This window comes from Oryza glaberrima, chromosome 1, assembly GCF_000147395.1.
Source record: "Oryza glaberrima chromosome 1, OglaRS2, whole genome shotgun sequence".
Taxonomy (NCBI): domain Eukaryota; kingdom Viridiplantae; phylum Streptophyta; class Magnoliopsida; order Poales; family Poaceae; genus Oryza; species Oryza glaberrima.
Genome location: NC_068326.1, coordinates 8595549 through 8617020, shown reverse-complemented (window position 1 = coordinate 8617020; position 21472 = coordinate 8595549). Strand labels below are relative to the sequence as shown.

The window sequence follows — 21472 nt, the reverse complement described above, 5'->3', positions numbered from 1 at the left end:
AATACTAAAGATCAGTTTCCTCTGTACGTTTAGGTTTGCAATGTTACAAGAAAGGTAAAATGGCTTGGCTATGTGCATGCATTGAGAAGAATGTCTTGGACAATATTGATATCGATGCCGTATTAATGATTTTGCATCAAGAAATGCCCGAACGAGTATTTTTTTTATGAGATGCAAATGGATGTATGTCATCTTTTCTTTTGTCAAGTATTATTAATGAAGTCCCTGGAGCTTGATCCTTAGTCAAGAATTCAAGGTAACCATAGTAATTCTATTTTACTGCTCTTTTTGTATTTTTAGCAACATATATAGAGGATATTATCAATATTTATTTTCAGCATGATTAGCGGATGAATGCTTTAAAAGTATACTTTAAAAATCCAAAGTGCATATGTGTATATATAGAGAGAGCGTATGCCTAAGGGCCCATGTCACGGAGTTGACCTAGGGCCCTAAAAAATGTAGAGCCAGCCCTGTTTGATTTATGCAAGCTTCGAATGGGGGAGACGCCACGCGTATGCTCAGCGATTCTGACTTAGGACCATCTAGGCATTAAAATAACTCCATAACAATGTCAAAAGACGCCATCATTGTTATTGCCATTGGCTGCTATGGCGGTTGTTGCATGATGTTGAGTTGTTCGCGGATGGGAATCTATCCTTGCTCTGACCCCATCCGATGGTGATGGAAACGGAGTAGAAAGAAAGCAGGTTGCCTTCATCACTTCCTTCCCTTTAGGATTGATTAGATGTAGCAAAGCATGTACGATGGACAACTAATGAAAAATATTCATTTTCACTCCGTCTTGCATGTCTTGGTCTTGTGGCGTTTATTGTTGCCGTCTGAGCGAACATATCGTTTCTCTCAACGATGTGTTCTTCTCCCATTTCTGACTGCTTATCCTTAATATTACATTGTGTACAAAGCAAAAAAAAATATAATAAGAAAATAGATCATGCGTAGAGCAAAAGGAGTTGATCAAATACAATAACCAGAGTATACATCACCTTTCGTGTGGATTAACTCCCAATTAAGATGGTTTGTCTATTGTATTCTTCCAAGGAAGAATGCAGTATCAGTAGTAGGTCTGAAAGCTTATGGGGATAAATTAGCTAAAGAGAGGGTGTAGTGTGTATGGCGACGTCCTTTTATAGAAAATGAGGGTGCACACAACATAGCATTAGGTGACAAGTGCCCCAATAGAGCTCATCAACGGAATTGCTGCTACGCCTCACCGAGGCAATGCTCGGTAAGCCCCAAGCTCCCTAGAGCCCATCCATTTCGTCGTACTAAAGTCAACCCAAATAGAGCCCCACCTCTACCGGCGCTCCACCTCGCTAGCCCCCAACCTCCATTGGCACTTCCCTTAGCTGCGCCGCTCCAAAGTGTTAGCCCATCGTGCCGAGCTATCCTTCCACATACATTGCTGGAGAATATGAACATGAAAAATTGAGAAATAGAAGGGAAAGAAGGAAGAAAATAAAGGCAATTTTATATAAAAAAAGCAAACAAAATGGCTAAGCAATAACATATATCTCATAACCGTGAAATTATAACGGATGTGTTCAAATTTATTTTAAGATCGGAAAAAAATTAGTGGCATATGGATCGGATTAATTTTTTTTTCTTACAGAACTGACATGTGACGATTGACCAACACTGGCACAGGGACGGTCCAGATGAACCCACGTCCTAGCCGTCAACGGCGTAGGCCTCTTCGTTCCGCCTCCGCTTATCCGCTCTCGGAGGCCGCATCCACTCACCCAGCTTCGCTCGCTCGCTCGCTCTGCCCCCCGGACTGCCTCAGCCATGGAGGCGGCCGCCGCCTTCTCCCCTCCCCGCGTCTCCCCCGACGCCCGCGCCATGTTCGCTACCCTCCCCGCCTCGCCCTCCCCCCACCTCCGCCTCGCCCGCCCCCGCGCTCTCTCCGCTTCCGCCCCCACCACCGCGGCGGTGGCGGCCACCAAGCAGCGGTTCTTGGCGCCGCCCCGCCCGGACCCCGCGGCGCCAGGAGACTGCGGCGGCGGCGGCGCCAGGGACGTCGTCGCGATGGTACGGGCTTTGCCTTTCACCTGCTACACACTACCTGGCTGCGTGGACTGAAATGGCGTCTCATTTGGTTGGGATGCTTGTTGCGTTGCAGGTGGTGCCGTTCCTGAGGGGGGCCGCGTGGCAGCAGCCGCCGCCGGACCTGGCCTCGTTCCTGTACAAGAACAGGATCGTCTACCTCGGGATGTGCCTCGTGCCGTCGGTGACGGAGCTCATGCTCGCCGAGTTCCTCTACCTCCAGTACGACGACGCCGAGAAGCCCATCTACCTCTACATCAACTCCACCGGCACAACCAAGGTTTGCTGCATTTGATTCAATTTTGGTTATACGATTTCCACTAGGCTTGGTTGATTAGTGAACGGGCACGCGCGTCTCAATCTAGGGTAGCTTGTGGATCATGAAGGTCTCTGCCCCCACAATTTTCAATGATCTGTTCAGATTCTTTTACTTTGCCAAATGATTCAGATAATGTGCAGTTTATACATCTTTGAAGTGATTAGCAAGTGAGGCAGGAACTCAAAAGTTTTTATTGGGCTAGAAAATGCAATTCCGGTTTATGCCTATCACCTTTTCCAGTAGCACATCATCTTAACAGTCTACAATGTTTTCTTCAATCAGAATTATTGTTGTTCTGTTTTCGGCATAAAATTTTCTGATATATTTCTCTCCCTTCTTACTTAGAATGGCGAGAAATTGGGCTATGAGACAGAAGCTTTTGCAATATATGATGCTATGAGGTGATTTCCTACACATGCACCACTTTCTCTCAAAGCTATTGATCTTCCTGCTTCCTCTCCAAATGATTTTCCTCTTGTTTCTTGATGCTGTTCTCTAATGTCAACTTTCATACTAGTAGTTCCTTATGAGCAGCGCGTTTACTGTATAGCAAGTTCGAATCAAATTGGTCTATAACCTTAGCCAGATGGAGAAATTCAGTGGACTGCACTATATGGTGGAAAGCACAATCCAAGATATAAAGACACACAGGATATACCTCACATGGAACTCAAAGACACATAAATATGTCTCATATGATTCTCCCTCATAAAATTCTAGTTCTATCCGTGTTATCAGAAGGGTGGATCTATGTCTAGTGTAACAGTGTGCACTGTACCAGAGGCTATATTTTTGGTGGCCTGAGTCAGACAACTCTTTAGGGAAACAACCAAATACAGCTGTGTATTGCTCAGGCTCACTGCAGGCCAGGCCAATCTCCACCAGTGTAGCAACCAAACACACCCTATGTGACCCAGAATAGAGGAATCAGCTCCCTGCTGCTCAGCGCAAGACCGCAGTAATCTCTCCCCAACATGAGCCACAGCCACCAGCCCACCAGTTAGCTATTTCCATCTGACCGCCATCTTTTGTATTTACCATTTGAAATACTGGTGATCAAATACTACAATACTTGACCAACTACTATAATACCTTATTCCCAATTTGTGTTGACATATAGTGATTATATCCTACTACCAGCTTCAAATACTGTAAATTTATACAAGCAGTAGACTCAAGGTTTCATTTACCAGGAATTTTTTTTCATGCTACACATAATTTAGTTGCAGAATAGAATAAAATCTGTTTAGCTTATGGTCTCCAACTCTCCATTAGTTCTTACCATTCACCTTTTAACTTCTACTAGTTGTACTTGGGTTACTAGTCTTTGGAAGATTGTAGTGGTTATAGCCGTTGCCAATACATGCTGTTATTGTCATCCAAAAATTCATTCTTCAATGTCTGTACTTGTTGTTTTACGAAATATGCTCATGCAACCTAGCGATTGTAGTAAAATTTCTGGAATTCTGTCTCATGTTTTCACTAAATACAGGTATGTCAAAGTTCCAATTTTCACCTTGTGTGTTGGCAATGCATGGGGAGAAGCTGCTTTACTCTTGGCTGCTGGTGCTAAAGGTAACCGTGCTGCGCTTCCATCGTCGACGATAATGATAAAGCAGGTCATTTTCTTTTCCATCAATTAATAGAGAGCAGTTTAGTTTCTACCTTGGACAAGTCTATGTCTATCACACACCACTAATAAGACAACTGTAGCAGAATGTGTCACATTCTTGCTCTTCGATTGTGGTGCACACTTGGATATACTTATTTTGTGAACATGCAATTCTGTACAGTATCAGTAGTCTTTGCTTCCAAGAAATACGAGGATAATGATCTTATTCTTCTGACCTTTAATGTGCAGCCAATTGGTCGCTTTCAAGGACAGGCGACAGATGTTGACATAGCAAGAAAAGAAATCCGAAATGTGAAGATAGAAATGGTATTTTTTCCAAGGATAGCCTATCCTATTTTTTCCTATCCATTCTGGAAGAAAGAACTGATAATTTCAGCTTAATTTCAAACTAAATCAATATTTAACATGTTCATGTCTTATCAGTCATAGCAATTTCGCTAGTTCATAACTGGTGCTTTTCAATCGAACATTGCCGCACGACAAGAACGTTAGAGTTCTTAACTTACCTGAATTATCAGGTAAACAAAATTATACATTGAATAGCTAAATGCATGTGCTGTGCTACACCTAGGCATAAAAGAAAATATGTCATAATAATTCCTAAAATAAATAAAATATGTTTTTGCATGAAATATGTTATCCGCTTGTTTGTTACTACCTCTGTCCCAAAAATATAAGGGATTTTGCTCATGTAACTCACGGGCCAAATCCCTTATATTTTGGTAGGATAAGGGAATGCTGACCTTGATCATATATATGCCAAGTACTTGCAACCTATTTATTTTGGTTCTGTAATTCTAAAAAAGTATCAGGACGGTAATTTATGAGAACTGCAGCGGGAAGAAGTGAGGTGGCAGTTTCACTGTCACCACCACCAATGCAGTCTTTTAAGAGGAAGTATAGATTATCTGTTATCCATATTAACAATACTACCTAGGCACATTTATAATCTTACCAGAAGTGAGCAATAGAAAATTTGGCCTCCTGTCTTAGGGAGTGAATGGCAACTGAACAATAGTTTCCGTCTTCATATAATCACTGCCAGGATCCCGATGTCCTGAAAATTAGGTGGATACAGTGAATTGAAAGTGAAGCTCTTTGTTATATTTTGGGGCAGCATTTGCGTGCCTTGGAAATGATAAAAGACAATATACTTATTTTAGTTATTTGCAGCAACCCACCTTAAGAATGGCTACACACAATTTATCTGAAGCCAAGATCTTATAGGGATACAAACTTCTTGTTGGAACTTGGAACTGATGTTGGTGAAAATTTAGTTGCATTGCATTAGATTTGATACGAAGTAGGTTTCCCTTGCGTTATTTTCAGCCATGCTACATTCATATTTTGCACTAGCTACCCATGAACTGAAGGGGCAGGCAGTCTATTTCAGTAGGCTGTTTACAATTCAACCTATAATGTACTGTATGAATTCACTTTTATGTCAGATTAAGCTGCTGTCAAGGCATATCGGTAAATCAGTAGAAGAGATTGCTCAGGACATCAAACGGCCCAAATATTTCAGTCCAAGTGAAGCTGTGGATTATGGGATCATTGACAAGGTAAAATTTCTAGAATGATCGCAAAAAAAAAAAACCTGAAATGCCGAGCCTAATTTGACGGTGTTCTTCCACACACAGGTGCTGTACAATGAGAAAAGCCAAGAAGACGGTGGTGTCGTATCGGAGCTCAAAAGATCAAATTTGATATAGTATTACGCTAGATACAATCTCCCTGTAAGTTGGTGATAGGTCAGACACACGACATGCTTTGTAGTGCCATGGAGTAGCTGCCATTCATTAGCTGGCCTGGTTGTAGAACATCGAGCTGGATTGGCAATGCAAATATGCAGCACACGCTGATACTTTTTTTTTTTTTTGATATGGGCTTTTTCCAATCTGGTGCCTGATAACTTGTACGGTGGCTTGGTGCGAAACTTCTATTTTTTGTTTAGTTTTCTGAATGGCGATTCAAATGGTTGCTCTGGTTGTTTGCAATGGTATTGCTTGAATTGTGAGCGCCAGTGACTGTAAGAGCTGATTTTGGCCTGTTGGGTGCCAATATTTTGTATCTGGTCTAAAAAATCGCGCAACACTGACTTCATCTATCAGGGTTTAGAAATTTTGTGCCGCACTAGTGGATATGTTTTCGGTAGGAATTTTACTAGATTCATTAATTTAATTCTATTTCAGTTGTGTTTGTGCGTTTCTGTACTTTATGTTTATTTTCTTTTGAGAAAGTGCGTGTCTTTACGTAATTAGGGAAATGTGCTCGTCTGAAATAGGTGTGAGTGTATGTTGGTGTATGCGCGTCTGCTTTACTAATGTTTTTTTTATAAAAAAAATGCAAATATGCAGTGTAAATCATAAATATAGTGAAAACCTGAAAAACTAACATTTGATAATAAAAAAAAGGACATCTAATATTGTTCATTTCAGTGAGAGAAACTTTTACTAAGTAATAAAATTTTGCTCAGGATAAGTTCATTTTTTTAATCTAATAGTAGTTTTTATAGTATTTTTAGGTTTTCAGTATACATATATGGTTCGGAAAGAATATAATCGGAGAAAAAGGAAATTGATGACGGAAAAAAAGCGGGGAAAACAGGAGATGCCAGGTTCCCTTGGAACGGAAAATGTTGGAAACCATTTGATCTACCACTGGCTCGCAGAATTAGACTATCTTTTGCGATTCGCACGGCAGCGGCCAAGTTTATATAAACCCCTCCCTTGGTTGGGCCTTCCCTTCTCTTCCTTCGCTAGAAGCCGCGCTCTGCTCTTCCCTCCCCCTCCCCCGAGAGGCCGAGAGACCCGCCTGCCTGCCTCCCCCTCGCCGGCGGCGCGCCCGCCCCGTCGCCCTCGCCCGCCGCGCCGGCATCCACGGTGAGTCGCTTTGTTGATCTCAGCCTTGAGCCCTTGACCCTTCTTTACCGTGGGAACAACCGACTTACAAGCTGCGGGGCGCCCCCCCTAGTTAAGCGAGGTTTCGGCCTTCGCGCGATTTTGGCCGGCGGCGCGGGGTATAGGGGACCCGGACCCGATGCGATGCGATGAGGTGCTGCGGCCCTCGGGGATTACGTGCTGCTAGTTAGTAGTAGCTTCCTTCCAATTCCATCGAGGCTTTTGGGGGCAGTGACATTTGTTGGCCAGTTCGTTTTGCTCACCGTCTGATGCTTCAAATCAAGTTTTGAGTAATCGACTTGTTTGGGTAGTATCCTGGAATTTTATTTTTGGTTTTAGGGAACATGTAAATTCTACTGCTCATGTGGTAATCTTTTGAGGTTGCTATCATAACCCCAATCTTTTGAGGTTGCTGTCATAACCCCCAGCTGACTGCATTCTTATCAGATGTTCAGTTTGTTGAAAATGACGTAATTTTGAAAGGCTGTTTATTTATTTTGATTTTTGAGTTAGAAGGCTGGAATTTTATATCTTTGCTAAAATTGCTCGTATAAGGACTCGATGAGTAAGTGCATACTGGTTTATTTAGCTGATGTAAATTGTACAGCTTACAACATTTTAATTTGTAGGTTCCCTCTCTTTGAGAGGACTTGCAAGGAGCTGAATGGAGCTGAAACTAGCATTCCCCCAGGATGGTCCACCACTTGCCATCCTCTGTGCTGCTAAGGTCGCAGGTGTTTCCCTCACCCTCGATCCGAAGCTCGCCTCGGGTTCAGCACCCACGCTTCACCTTGGTTCTGGGTAAGTGGATACTGATCGGTCTGTAGCTTCTCTCTGAGACGAACCACTACTTTTTTTTCCCTTTCTTTTAACGCTTATACTATGAGAATTTGCTCCATCATCATGCCTGCAGCTTGAATCGTGCTTGGAATGGCAAGTTTGGTGCATAATATTCTATTCCATAGTAGGGTTTGATAAAGCAACCTTCAGCGTTATTTTTTTTCTTTATGTCATTCTAGTCTTCATGGATCATCAAAACAATATTTTTTGTGACCAAATTATTGCTCCTCTTTTCCATTAGTATTTATCCTTCACAGTAATTCCTTTTTAGAGTTTAAAATTCTCACTGAATATTTGAACCTTTCATGATTCTGTGCAGGGATTTTATCCACGGTGTTAACACAATTCTTCGTTACATTGCTCGTGTTGCATCTGTTACCAGCTTCTATGGTCAGGATGCTATTCAGGCAGCATATGTATGTTCTGGTTGATTATTTGCTATCGCTGGTGCTACTCAATGATTTTATTGATTGTCTGAGTATTCATAGTTCCTGTTGTTATGCATGTTTAGGTTGATCAATGGCTCGACTACGCCCCAGTCATTCTTTCAGGCTCTGAATTTGAAGCTGCTTGCTCATTTCTAAATGGATACCTAGCATCACGAACCTTTTTGGTTAGTTATGGCTTGTCAATTGCAGACATTGTAGTATGGTCAAATCTTGCAGGTAATTGTCTGGTTTCTTTTATAATCTATATTTTATCATTCTATATGTTTATATTACTTACTTTGGAGTGGCACCCCTTTATTTAGGGACAGGCCAACGATGGGAAAGTCTAAGGAGGTCCAAGAAATATCAAAACCTTGTTCGCTGGTTCAACAGCATAGCAGACTATTCAGACACACTAGATGAAGTTGTCTCTGCTTATGTTGGAAAAAGAGGGATAGGCAAGTCTCCTGCACCAAGCCTGAAAGAGAAATTACCTGATTCAAAGCAGAATATCTCAACCCCTGAAGTAGATCTCCCAGGTGCAAAAGTTGGGGAGGTCTGCGTTCGCTTTGCCCCCGAGCCTAGTGGGTATCTTCACATTGGTCATGCAAAGGCTGGACTTTTGAACAAGTACTTTGCTGAGAGATATAAAGGGCGCCTGATAGTTCGATTTGATGACACAAACCCTTCGAAAGAAAGCAATGAATTTGTTGAGAACGTCCTGAAGGATGTAGAAACACTGGGAATAAAATATGATATAGTTACTTACACATCAGATTATTTTCCGCAGTTAATGGAAATGGCTGAAAAATTGATTAAGCAAGGAAAGGCTTATGTTGATGATACACCAAAGGAGCAAATGAGGAGTGAGAGAATGGATGGTGTGGAATCTAAATGTAGAAATAATATTGTCGAGGATAATCTGTCATTGTGGAAAGAGATGATCAATGGAACTGAAAGGGGTATGCAGTGTTGTGTACGGGGTAAACTTGACATGCAGGACCCTAACAAATCACTTCGAGATCCTGTATACTATCGTTGCAACACTGATCCCCATCATCGTGTTGGCTCAAAATACAAGGTCTATCCAACTTATGACTTTGCTTGTCCATTTGTCGATGCATTGGAAGGAGTGACTCATGCTCTCCGCTCAAGTGAATACCATGATCGGAATGCACAGTACTATCGTATCCTTCAAGAAATGGGGTTAAGGAGGGTAGAAATCTATGAGTTCAGCAGGTTGAATATGGTTTACACGGTTCTTAGCAAACGCAAGCTTCTCTGGTTTGTACAAAACAAAAAGGTGGAGGACTGGACTGATCCACGCTTCCCCACTGTACAAGGCATAGTACGTCGTGGCTTGAAGGTTGAAGCTTTGGTACAATTTATACTTGAGCAGGTAATGTTCTAATGAGTTACTGTTTGTGATTTCATAGCTATATTTAATGGCGTCTTCGTAATTCATTTGTTCTTTGTCCTTTTATTTCTCAAGGGTGCTTCTAAAAATCTAAATCTTATGGAGTGGGATAAACTCTGGACAATCAACAAGAAGATAATTGATCCAGTGTGTGGAAGGCATACTGCCATTCTGAAAGACCAGCGTGTGCTTTTCACTCTTACTAATGGTCCAGAGGAACCATTCATCCGAGTCTTACCCAGGCACAAGAAATACGAAGGTGCTGGAAAGAAGGCTACAACCTTCACAAACAAATTTTGGTTGGAGAGTGCTGATGCATCAGTTATTAGCATCGGTGAGGAAGTTACTCTGATGGACTGGGGAAATGCTATCATCAAAGAAATCAAGACAGAGAATGGAATTATAACTGAACTACTTGGTGAACTCCATCTTGAGGGGTCAGTTAAGATGACAAAGTTAAAGCTAACGTGGCTGCCAGATATTGAAGATCTTGTATCTCTCTCGTTGGTAGAGTTTGACTACCTAATCAAGAAGAAAAAGGTAACACGTTAAATTGAAGTTCCTTTATTAAGTAGTAGGCTAGTATCGTACAGATGCAACACCACATGAGAAACAGAGTTCTTATACTGAATATTTACTACTCTACTGCTTTTGCTATAATTTTGTAGTATGAATACCTACTTGGCCTGTTAAGTTTGACTATGCTGTTCGCCTTAGGCTTCTTCAATAGATAGTGTATGAAACCCAATACTAGTGTATCACAGTATCAGAAAAGCTAGGCTTGTGAAGGAAATGGTCAATATACTTGTTCTTGGAGCACGATCTAGAAGAGATTTAGTTTCTTTGTTGATTTCTTTACATATTGGATGATGTCTCCTCTGAGTTTTCGCTTCCATGAATCCATCGATGTTTGCATTCCATGATTGAGTACATCATCTACTAGTATTTTAAATATTGCTGTGGCATTTTTGCAGCTGGAAGAAGATGAGGATTTCCTTGACAATCTTAATCCATGCACTCGCCAAGAGTTTTCGGCTCTTGGAGACGCAAACATGCGGAATCTCAAACAAGGAGAAATCATACAGCTTGAAAGGAAAGGGTATTACAGGTGTGATGCTCCATTTATCCGGTCTTCCAAACCAATTGTCCTTTTCGCTATTCCAGATGGCCGACAAAAGTCCGCAACGAACTAGGAACCTATAAGATGGTTTCTGGAACAACAGCGAACACAAGCGATCGTGGCTCAACTTAATATTTTAAATTTTTTTTATACTGATTTCGCAATCTGATACCAAACTGGTGTTGTAAACTTGTTATGACTGGAATTTCAAACTTAAATAATTTGGTTGCTCCTTTTATTCTGACTATATGAGAATTGGCTGATCTATTATATTTCTGTGGTTAAATTATGCTCTATCATATGAGAATTGGCTGATCTATCATATGAGAAGGAATACATCGTACAAAATAGTATTCATGAACTGAAGAATTACCGAGGGCAAATTCAGCACAAACTGTAATGGCACAGACATCATCAGATCCAACGAATACGATACTTTTATCAAAATTGCTCTTTTTTCCCCACAATAGAGGCTCCATGTGGCCCTTGCTGTTACTACTAAAAAGTTTGACAGCACTACAACGTGAGGTGCATGAATGAAGAAAAAATGTAGTGCAACCCATGAAGCAGGTTCCTCCTGCGGTCTTCAGGAACGCACACAGATTATGAGAAAAAAGGTCCTTCGATGGTCCAAATTTTTACTTCTTTAGGCTGCGCCCAAGTCGTTCTATAGCGGCACCGACACCGCTTTGATTACCTTGTTCCTCCACCAAATCTGTTGGTTTCGAGCTTGCCATCTCAAGATTGGCTTTCTCTGCCAGCTTCAACTGTATCCAACCTGTAAAAGAATAACTTAAAGCTTACTCATTGAACAAAAAATCAAGCTACCAGCATCCTAGAATGTGTCAGCACAGCACGGTCATCGTGTAAGCATAAAGTTGTTGGCTTGGCAATTGATGACAGTGTGCTAGTAATAGCTCTTATATGCAAATGGTTCTTGTAAATGGACTTCTTATATGCAAATGGCTTGGCAAATGATTCCCAAGTCCCAAATCCCAATCAAACCTCATTGAGACTGTTCATAAGTTTATAGAAAGGTAATCCATCAGTAGGCTATATAAGCTGAAGAACTACCAATTTGGAAATGCATCCTGCCCAACATGAAATGCAACTATGTCCAAGAGTCCTGCAATTAAATGTACTCTCAAAGTTGTTAAAGCATAGATTGAGTTCACATGATTCAATCTAGTACTACCAGGGAACACACTAAATATCAGTTATTCAGCTTATCAGGACCATATTCAATCAAGTGATGTGCATGTTCGAGTGAACTAAAATGACCATTTTTCATTGGTGAATAGAAAGTAGAGTAATACCAAGGGGAAAGCAGACTCCAGCACCAAGAGCTGATCCAACCAATACATTCCTTGCACGCCACATCGGTGAACCTGGCACTGAAGATGAACAATCATCAGTTAAGATAAACTAAGGATGCTGAGGGCTACCTTAGTTAATGAAGTTAACCAACTATTTGCACAGCAGAATCAGAACTAAAATACAAACAATATCATAAAACAATGATTTATCTCATCATATCATGTGGCAATGAGATCACAATTAACCCTGACAGGTAGTACTAATTTCTGAGCACACAGATTGAAAACCAAAGTCAAAGATAACAGGATTTATTAGATATTCAAGGAACCTATTTTAAGAGCTTCTTACATTAATCTACATCCTTCAAGGTACAGAGGGGAAAAAATCGAGCACATCATGGTGACAGAAAAATCCAAGTAGGGGTATATATCTTAGCAAGTCTATTCCACCAATCAGATTTTCAGGTATCATATGGCTAGGACCTAGAAGCTCACAGCGGTAGAAGGCCTATAAAGGAAGCAAACCTTATAGAGGAAGACAAGTAATATAACCTACTAACCTTCAGAACCTCTGGTAGATGACTACAACAGACGGCTTTCCCCAAAATAATAGTACTTATGACACAAGATTGTCTATACAGAATTACATACATATTACGGGTACATGATAACCTCGTTTTCTTCAAAAATATGTCATTTTTCTTTCAAAACATGACTGGGGCTATTCTTATTCTATTACAATCAGTAATTGAATATTTGAATGCAATTCAGGCTTCACAGTATCACAAACATATTTCATAAGCTCACTTCAAATTATTTGAGGTGACCAAAATTTCCACCATCTAAACAAAAGTATAAACTGGATATGAAGAGATACATACATATAAGTCCAAATGCAGCTGCAGTAGCCGAGCCAGCTCCAGCTATATTAAATACATCATGCACCCCACGTTTCTCAATAAGAAGGTTCTGTATGCCAAAGAAAGTTGCGGTAAACATCCCAAGGCGAACACCACCAACTAGCGATCCTTTGGCAACCCGGATGAATCTTTTCTCCATTGCATCTCTCATCAATCTATACTGCTCACGCTTGTCTGTGGTGCTCCCCATCTTCAACATCACTTCAGCGTCTTTGCTCTGTAAAATACAGCACAATAATGTTGTAACTGAAGATATTTCATTTTATTTGGTGTAAGGAGTTCTTAGTGTTCAGGAAAAAGGATATAAATGTTCACCTCAAAATAGGGACATGGTTAATTATCTTAATCAAAATTCTAGAATCCCAGTTCTAAAGGAGACCTTAATGGTTAGAACCCACTTGGTTATATAGATTGGTAGCTTGTTTCGATAAAAAGGAAATTTCTCAATTCTGCTCTAGCCCTACAATTTCAGGTCTAAATGACCTGTGAGCTGTGACCAAAAGACCAATAAAATAGTTATCAGTCGATGCAACCGCATATCTTCCATCTGGTGGTCATTCATTTGATCAAATCATTTTCATTTTCACGCAATTTATCGTGCAGAGCCAATGATACCAAGTAGGAAAGCAGGTGGCTAGAACTAGAAGAGAGTAGTATGGCAACTTACGACGGAGGCGCTGGCCTCCTTGCTCCCGCCGTAGAGCAGCCCGGCGAAGACGCCGACGAGGGTGGCGGTGCCCCAGTTCGCCGTCCCCAACGCAGAAGTTCTCGATGGCGTGGCACCCGCCTCCACCTCCCCGTCCTCCTGCATCATCGCCCACACCCAACCACGTCAGAACTCGGGCGCCAAACAAATACGCACGAGGGATCGATACAGACCGTGGGCGCGGTCGAAGCCGGTCGGTTCGTCGCCGCCGCCGCCGGCTCGGCCGGAGGAGGCGCCGAGGCGACCATCGCGATCTGCTACCGCTGCCGCAGGGGAGGATTCGCTCCTAGGATGGGATAAGACAGGGTACTCCTGGGTCGCGACTAGTAGGCCTAAGGGCGGCGGGGCGGCGGCACGGCGCGGCGCCGGCGGCGAGATCACGGCCGGTGGAAGCGAGGCGAGGGGAGGAATGGGGAGAAGGAAGCAAGGTGCGCGTGTGCCGTGTTGGGATTTTGCTTAGTGGGCTGGGCTTTCGCAATTTGTGATTGTTAATGGGCTAGATTGGTCGCCCACCCAATTAGTTCTCCCGTTCCACCAAACGCAAACAGACTAGGGAAGTTTATGGCGAATTCGAAGAAGATTGAAACAAAACAGCTCGATTTCGTGTCCCCGGGGTTAGTGTCACATCACATAAATAAACTACGGACATGCTATATTTATGGCAACACAAAATTAGCTTGATCACAGTCGGTTAATCTGACCCTTGATATCTATTTATGGCCACACAGAATTAGCTTGATAACAGTCGGTTAATCTGACCCTTGGATATCATGTAGATTCATGTTGCACTATCGATGCTTGATTTAACGAACGTTTGATTTGCTAAGTATGTAGTTATTCTCTCTGTATTATGATCCTGCTGCTCCTGTTATACATTAGTTTTCCATTAAATTTACACTAGCATCTCTTCTATTTATATCTACTTACATATTCCCTCCGTTTCAGGTTATAAGATGTTTTGACTTTGGTCAAAATTAAACTACTCTAAGTTTGACTAATTCTATAGAAAAAAGTTACAACACTGGCATAGTTTCATTAAATCTGTAATTGAATAAATTTTCATAATATATTTATCTTGCGTTAAAAATACTAATACTTTTTTATATAAAATTAGTCAAACTTAGATTAGTTTGACTTTGACCAAAGTTAAAACGTCTTATAACCAAAAACGGAAGGAGTATGCAATTTTGGGACTTACATATATAATTTTAAGACTTACATTATAAATACACTAAAATTACATATGTAATTTAGGAACTTATAATGTAAATACATGCTGCTTATTTTTTTATCAAAAACATGATGGCATAAATATAGGTAGTTCCATAGACCGCTATACTCCATTCGTTCCAAAACATAGCTACTCTCTTTGAACTATAAATATAATCTGGCCAGAATAGTAGGAGTAATAAGTAGGGTAGAAACTATCTTCCTCCTGAGAAGGTGGAGATCGTGCCAAAGCTCGTCACGGGATCAGGTGCCACGGACGCGTCGAATGCACTGTCCCACGTCATCGCCAAGCTCAAGTTTGCCGGCGTCAGATCAAGGAGCGGAGCCACGCCGTCGAGGCAGCACATAACCTGCGCCATGCGGGGCCTCGCAGAAGGGAATGGGTGGGAACACAGGAGGCCCAGCTTCAGCACCAGAGCCGCCTCGCCGGCGTCATACTCGCCCTGGAGCCTCGCATCCATCGTCTCCATGAGCGTCCCGTCGCGCCAGTTCTCCAGCACCCAGTGAACAAGTGGGATCTGGCTGCCGCATGCGTGGTTGTTCATGATGGGTTTCTGCCCACAGGTGATCTCCAATAGGAATATGCCAAAGGCGAACACATCGGTGAGAGGGGATGCTTTACCTGTGCGAATGAGCTCTGGTGCTAGGTAACCAATAGTGCCAGCCACATGCGTGGTTTCCAAGTCCATGCCATGGTCATAAAGCCTAGCTAGACCGAAGTCTCCTATCTGTCCATTCATGGCCTTGTCGAGGAGTATGTTGCTTGCCTTGATGTCTCTATGCACAACCACTTTCTCCCACTTCTCATGTAGATATTGTAAACCAGATGCAATACCTTTGATGATTCGAAACCTCTGAGTCCAACTTAATGCATGCTTACTCTCTTTGTTCTTATGTAGAAATTTATCAAGACTACCATTTGGTATGTAATCATAAACCAAAAGAAGCTCACCCTTTCGTCGGCAATAACCGAGTAATTGTACTATATTACGATGTCGGAGACGGCCAATACTAACTATCTCAGCAACAAACTCCTTCATCCCTTGTCTTGATTTATGGGACACTTTCTTCACGGCAACCTCCAATTTTAACGTAGGAAGCACTCCTTTATACACCTTCCCAAATCCCCCTACACCAAGTAGATGTTTGTCTGCAAATCCATCAGTGGCAAGGCATAAATCCTTATATGAGAATCGGTGTGGGCCAAACTCAACCTCCCAATCTTCCCGTAGTTCAGCATATCTTAGTCTCCTCACAAGCATGATGATGATCCCACCAATCACAAGAACGACCATTGTGGTAACTACCGGTAGAACAATATACAAGACCTTCCTTAGCGGCTTTGGGCCAGCATAGGCTATCTTTAACTTGGGAAGGTTGTCGATGTTAATGGCAGGAGCTGGCTTGTCTACGGCAAAGCTCCAGCCAAGGACATAGTGCTGTGAATATATCGTGCTAGTTGCTGACGAGAATCCTAGGTACACTATATCCGTGAGTACCATTGAGAGGTCGCAGGTGGTCGAGAGGAGTGGCTTTACAGGCCTGGCCATTGTTAAGGGAGCTAGGGTCACGTCTATCTGCTTCTTCTCGGCATGGTAGTCTATCCTCACTCGCATTGCCTGACGGCTACTCAGACTCAAGCTTTGGAAGTTACCGCTCTTGTCGTCGTAGTAGCCAGCGGCGTAGGATTGAACAGATTTCAGGCCGTTGATGTCGATGCCTACATGGTTCCTGTCCGGGTCCCCAGACTCGATGTTCACGATGGTGGCAAGCTCGACGACGAAGAGGTGGTTGCTTGCGTTGCCGTTGTTCTGGTCATTGGTGAGGCCCAAGAACTTGGCCGGTAGAGCCGCGAACAAGTTGTTGTTGGTTGGGGCGATGAGGAAGGCCATGCCTTGGGAGCTGAGGTCGAGGAACAGAGAGATGATGCCGAACACGAAGGTAACAGAGAAGGACCTGATGGTGCCACCGGTCGAATTGCGGAGGCACAATGGAGCTGGGTGGAAAGCATGGCCTTTCTGCACAAGACTGTCGTCGGTTAGCCGGAGGAGCCCATCTGGTGTGATGGTGGGACAGCCGTTGACAGTGAGGTTAGAGCCGATAAAGCCGAGGTAGGTGAACTGGTCGGCGCCGTCGGCAGCAGCAACCATGGAGACAGGTTGAGGCTTAGGACGAGATGGAGAAGACGAACAAGCATGACGGACATTTTGGCTCAAGTGGGTGGTCTTGGAATCTTGGTATCCCAATTCCCAATTCCCAATTGCACGCGCTCTGCTATGTGCTATTCATAGTTGGCAGCCTTCATTGTTTGGTATGCCTTGCAGGAAGGGGAATTTACCAGCGAATGACACACTCACACGAGTGTCTTGGTCTCCAACTCTCCATTATAACAAGCGTTTTTCTCTTGTCACGTCCAAACCAGGAATCTATCTGCGCACTGTTATCTGCGTACTGTCGCCGGCGATGATCGGTAACTCAATGACCTCGCTCACCTGCGGACCTGCCCGCCGTGCAACATCAGATCGACCATTTTGTTGACAGCTTAATCATGCGATGGTGACAGGCTGACCGTTGACGTGGGAGAGACCCAAAATATCTTCCATTCCAAAACAATTTGAATCTTGAACAAAATTTGGTCAAATCTATCTATTAACTTATTAAAGTAATAGAAAAAGGAGCCATCACGTTCGCTCTCATGGCCAAAAATTTTTCACATTAATCAGAGAAAGAGAAAAAATAGAGTCCATATAGAAATCCAATTTTAAAATTGCTGAAATTCGAAATTAAAAAAATAAGGAATATCGGAATAGGAGAGAGTCCATAAAGGTTTACAATTTAGAGCTAATTAAAATTTGAAATTAAAAAAATAAGAGAAATAAAAGTAGAGGTGAGAGTCCATGCAAAAGTACAATTTAAAAATAACTAGAATTCCAAATTTTGAGAAAATGAATGTTGAAAGAGGAGTCCATAGTCCATATAGAATATAGTTTAGGGAAAAAATGAAAATCGGAAATAAAAAAGGGAATATTGAAAGATAAGTTTATAGTCCATATAGAAATATAATTTAAAAATAATTAAAATTTGAAATTAAGAAAAATGAAGATTGGGAGAAGGACTTAGATAGTGTTAACCCCTCCTCTCTGGCATGCACAACAAAGCAAGCATTAGCACATAATTAATTAAGTATTAAATAAAATAAGATTAAAAAAATAATAAATATGATTTTTTAAAGCAACTTTTTCTATAGAAAACTTTTATAAAACATGCACCATTTAGAAGTTTGAAAAGCTTGTGCGTGGAAAACAAGATAAGTGAACACAGCCTAAGAGTCCATATACGTATACATTTGATAAATAACTGAAATTCAAAGTAAAAAAAAGATAAGAAATATTATAAAAAAAAGTTAGAGTCTATATAGGAATATAATTTGTAAATAACTAAAATTCAGAATTAAAAAAAGAATATTGAAAAAAGATCTAGAGTCCATATAGGAATACAATTTGCAAATAATGGAAATTTGAAACTATAAAAAATATAAGAAATATTGAAAGAAGATTTAGAGTCCATATATAAATACAATTTACAAACAATAAAAATTCAGAATTAAGAAAAATGATATTGGAAGAGGAGTTTAGAGTCCATATATGAATAAAAATTATAAATAATGAAAATTTGAAATTTAAAAATAATACATATTGAAGGAGGAGTCTAGGGTCCACATGTAATTTCAATTTAAAAATAAAAAATGTAAATTAAAAAATAATTAATAATTATCATGTATATAAAATACAATATGAATGTCACACATGGGTTAGTTTGGTCAAGTTAGTACATAATTTAAATCCATGTTACCATTTTAATGTATGTAAATATAAAATGTAAAAATATTTAAGCTATTAAATGAGAAAAAAAATAATGATGTTAGCTGTGCAATTGCGTGAGCCACCATGGTAGTTTTACCAAATTCAAAAAAAAAAAGTAAAACTGCAAAAAAAGAATATTGGCCTAAATAATTTTGTATCAGGTTCTGAAATAGTTTTTGGGTCCAAAATAATTTTCACGCAATTTATCACACCGACCCGATGATACGAAGTAGGAAAGAGGCTAGAATATACTCTAGTACTAGGTGATTCCCCATGCTTTACTGCGGGAATTACTAAGCAATATATTCTCAATATATTTGTTGACATATTACTAAGAAATTCTCAATATATATTTGTTAAAATATTGTGTAAATGATGTTATTGGTGATAATTGGATATGCTTGCATGTTGATTTGTAGAGCTAAATAAATTGTAAATGATGTTGTATGCTTGTATGAGGTTAAATACGTAATTATTACTAGTGGGTGATAATGTGACATGATTGCATGCTGAGCTTTAGACTTAATGGATCATAAGAAAGTATAGGTACGTAGTAGAGTGGCAAGGAAGCTTATGACAGAGGCGCTAACCTCCCAGTCCTCCTGCATCATCTCCCAAACCCAGCTACGTTAGAACTTAGAACTCAGGCGCCAAACAAACTGTGGTGGCGGGGCGGCACCGGCGGCGAGATCACGGCCGGTGGAAGAAGGGGAATGGGGGAGAAGGAAGCAAAGTGGCGTGTTGGGGTTTAGCTAAGTGGGCTGGGCTTCCGCCCTTGGTGATGGGCCTTGATGGTAGAGCCCACGGCCCACATGTTCGCTCGCTCGTTCCACCACCCAAATTCAAACGCCGATGATTTCCCGGAAATACTAATTTATGGCGAATTTGAAGGAAAGTAGTACTGCTACAGATTTCCTGTGTTGTGCCATTGTTCTTCTCCCCGGGATGTGTTACATATAACTCGTCAAACATTCGGGACATGTTCAAATCGAGAGGGGGAAAATGTAAAATCCAGTTAAATGAGTCGTCGAAACTTCGTGTTGATATGCTAAATTAATAGAAAGGATAAAATATATTACACTAGTTGGACTATCCAATGAAAAGTCTGTGACAACATATTCTTTAGAAAATCCATCCCCTACCACATAAACTTTTTTTTGTTCATTTTAATGCAGCCTATATAGTCTACTACTCCCTAATCCGTGCGTTTTACCATCTGCATGCAAGAACAGTTTTACTATTTCACTTGCCATGAATTTTTGGGCTCCTATCTTTCGGTATTTCGTTCCTAGGATCTTGCATCAAGATTTGTGTTCCTGCATATCTAACTTAGAGCAAGTTTAATAGTATAGCCAACTAATAGCTCTAATTCATCTATAGACAATCTAATAGCTCATTCATACAATAGTTACATACTACACTATTAATACCTGGTCTCACTTGTCATACACTCATTGTGTCTTGGAGTCCGTGTTACAGCTGGCTACAAATCTGTAGCCCGCTGCTCTTCTCTCTCCTCATTTATATCCTTAAAATATGTTTGCAGCTAGCTTATAGCCTGCTATTGTACCTGCTCTTATAGATATACTTGGTTACATAGTACTTACACTCGGTTACAGTGCACTCACACTCAATTACATAGCACTTACACTTGATTACAATGGACTAAAATTAGTTCTTTGCAACTGCTTTCGTCTTTAGATTTATGATTTTCTTTTACATGTTCTTTTTTTTTGTTATTTCATTCAGAAATCCATTTAAAACTCCAAATCTGTCAAAAGATCAATAGGTAGTCCCTCGCAAGAATCAAACCTATGAAATTATACACCACTACATTTCTTTTGTCTTTTCTTTCATCTTCAGCTCCACCATTGGCTCTTGCCATCACCACGTACTCCCTCCCCTTGCCAATGTAGCCATGACCCATCCCATGGGCATGGGTGCGGAACGGGATCCTCTGAACGTTAGAGGGACATTGATGCCAGATCACCATTCCTTGTGCATCCGACGGTAATATCCATTCCAGCCTCCATTCTTCGTTGATCAGCCCACAAGTGCAAGGTTCGGCCCAGCTGAAGACCAAGTATGAAGGAGAAAAATGCATCGGCCATGGCTGCCGGCCGCACGCCGTCCGCTTGTCGCCGCGTTGGCGCAGGTGGAGCAGGTCTCGCCGTCGTGTCCTCCTTTGTCTTGGTACCATTTAGCATCTTTCTAGGGCAGCACATCATCGTTTAGCAGCATGGTCATGGTGGCAGTCCCCCAGCGGCGCTCACGCGAACAGACGGCACGACAGACGTCATGTGTCGAGACGGCGACGCGCTAAGAGGACGATGACGGCAGTGACGAGATCGTTGACATGCCAACAGCGAGCAGAAAATCAGACCACATCGTCGACGCAAAAAAGCCGACCTCCATGAGTCCATTCCAAGGGGCAGCAGAGATCCTCGAGGGGAGAACGGAGGATGCGGGGGTGAGGGATGGGGAAGAGGGTGGTGGCGGAGAGGGTTTCCTCATAGACCTGATCCACCCGCGGCTACGTGGGGAGAGGCGACGAGCGGCCGACAGCCATGGCCGATGAGCGACAGCTTCCTTTGGCCTCCGATCCGTGCAACGCTGTTTTTACTCCTCAGAGAAGGAACAATGACGTAAAATCCTCTACGTCAGAGGAACCGGTTCCCATGGGTGCTAGCCTAGTGATATTGAAGTCATCACA

General features: G+C 41.7%; 3 protein-coding genes and 1 pseudogene across 3 annotated transcripts; 2 read left to right on the top strand and 2 right to left on the bottom strand.

The window, feature by feature from the left end:
• Positions 1-1768: 1768 nt before the first annotated feature.
• LOC127762800 (ATP-dependent Clp protease proteolytic subunit-related protein 4, chloroplastic) lies at positions 1769-5891 on the top strand. The gene is made up of 7 exons (XM_052287294.1): positions 1769-2052; positions 2144-2347; positions 2732-2787; positions 3879-4005; positions 4248-4325; positions 5468-5581; positions 5660-5891. Exons 1-7 carry the CDS (start codon positions 1810-1812, stop codon positions 5729-5731), a joined length of 894 nt encoding a protein of 297 aa, XP_052143254.1. The 5' UTR covers positions 1769-1809; the 3' UTR covers positions 5732-5891.
• An 880-nt stretch (positions 5892-6771) lies between these two features.
• On the top strand, positions 6772-10960 carry LOC127782678 (glutamate--tRNA ligase, cytoplasmic-like). The gene is made up of 7 exons (XM_052309947.1): positions 6772-6901; positions 7549-7720; positions 8079-8175; positions 8271-8424; positions 8511-9586; positions 9680-10144; positions 10579-10960. Exons 2-7 carry the CDS (start codon positions 7584-7586, stop codon positions 10795-10797), a joined length of 2148 nt encoding a protein of 715 aa, XP_052165907.1. The 5' UTR covers positions 6772-6901; positions 7549-7583; the 3' UTR covers positions 10798-10960.
• Positions 10961-11138: 178 nt separating this feature from the next.
• LOC127782688 (uncharacterized) lies at positions 11139-14121 on the bottom strand. The gene is made up of 5 exons (XM_052309959.1): positions 13840-14121; positions 13628-13765; positions 12922-13177; positions 12041-12118; positions 11139-11502 (listed from the first exon to the last, which is right to left on the bottom strand). Exons 1-5 carry the CDS (start codon positions 13912-13914, stop codon positions 11363-11365), a joined length of 687 nt encoding a protein of 228 aa, XP_052165919.1. The 5' UTR covers positions 13915-14121; the 3' UTR covers positions 11139-11362.
• Positions 14122-14865: 744 nt separating this feature from the next.
• On the bottom strand, positions 14866-17102 carry LOC127759873 (L-type lectin-domain containing receptor kinase SIT2-like; annotated as a pseudogene).
• Between the last annotated feature and the right edge of the window lie 4370 nt (positions 17103-21472).

Bases quoted from the DNA above. Each gene is read 5' to 3' on its own strand.
- LOC127762800 (XM_052287294.1), top strand. From the start codon at position 1,810: ATGGAGGCGGCCGCCGCCTTCTCCCCTCCCCGCGTCTCCCCCGACGCC. The intron at 2,788-3,878 runs GTGATTTCCTAC...CACTAAATACAG, and splicing joins GCAATATATGATGCTATGAG to GTATGTCAAAGTTCCAATTT. The intron at 4,006-4,247 runs GTCATTTTCTTT...TTTAATGTGCAG, and splicing joins CGACGATAATGATAAAGCAG to CCAATTGGTCGCTTTCAAGG.
- LOC127782678 (XM_052309947.1), top strand. From the start codon at position 7,584: ATGGAGCTGAAACTAGCATTCCCCCAGGATGGTCCACCACTTGCCATC. The intron at 8,176-8,270 runs GTATGTTCTGGT...ATGCATGTTTAG, and splicing joins ATGCTATTCAGGCAGCATAT to GTTGATCAATGGCTCGACTA. The intron at 9,587-9,679 runs GTAATGTTCTAA...TTATTTCTCAAG, and splicing joins TACAATTTATACTTGAGCAG to GGTGCTTCTAAAAATCTAAA.
- LOC127782688 (XM_052309959.1), bottom strand. From the start codon at position 13,914: ATGGTCGCCTCGGCGCCTCCTCCGGCCGAGCCGGCGGCGGCGGCGACG. The intron at 13,178-13,627 runs GTAAGTTGCCAT...TGTATTTTACAG, and splicing joins AGGAGGCCAGCGCCTCCGTC to AGCAAAGACGCTGAAGTGAT. The intron at 11,503-12,040 runs GTATTACTCTAC...ATTCTTTTACAG, and splicing joins TGGAGTCTGCTTTCCCCTTG to GTTGGATACAGTTGAAGCTG.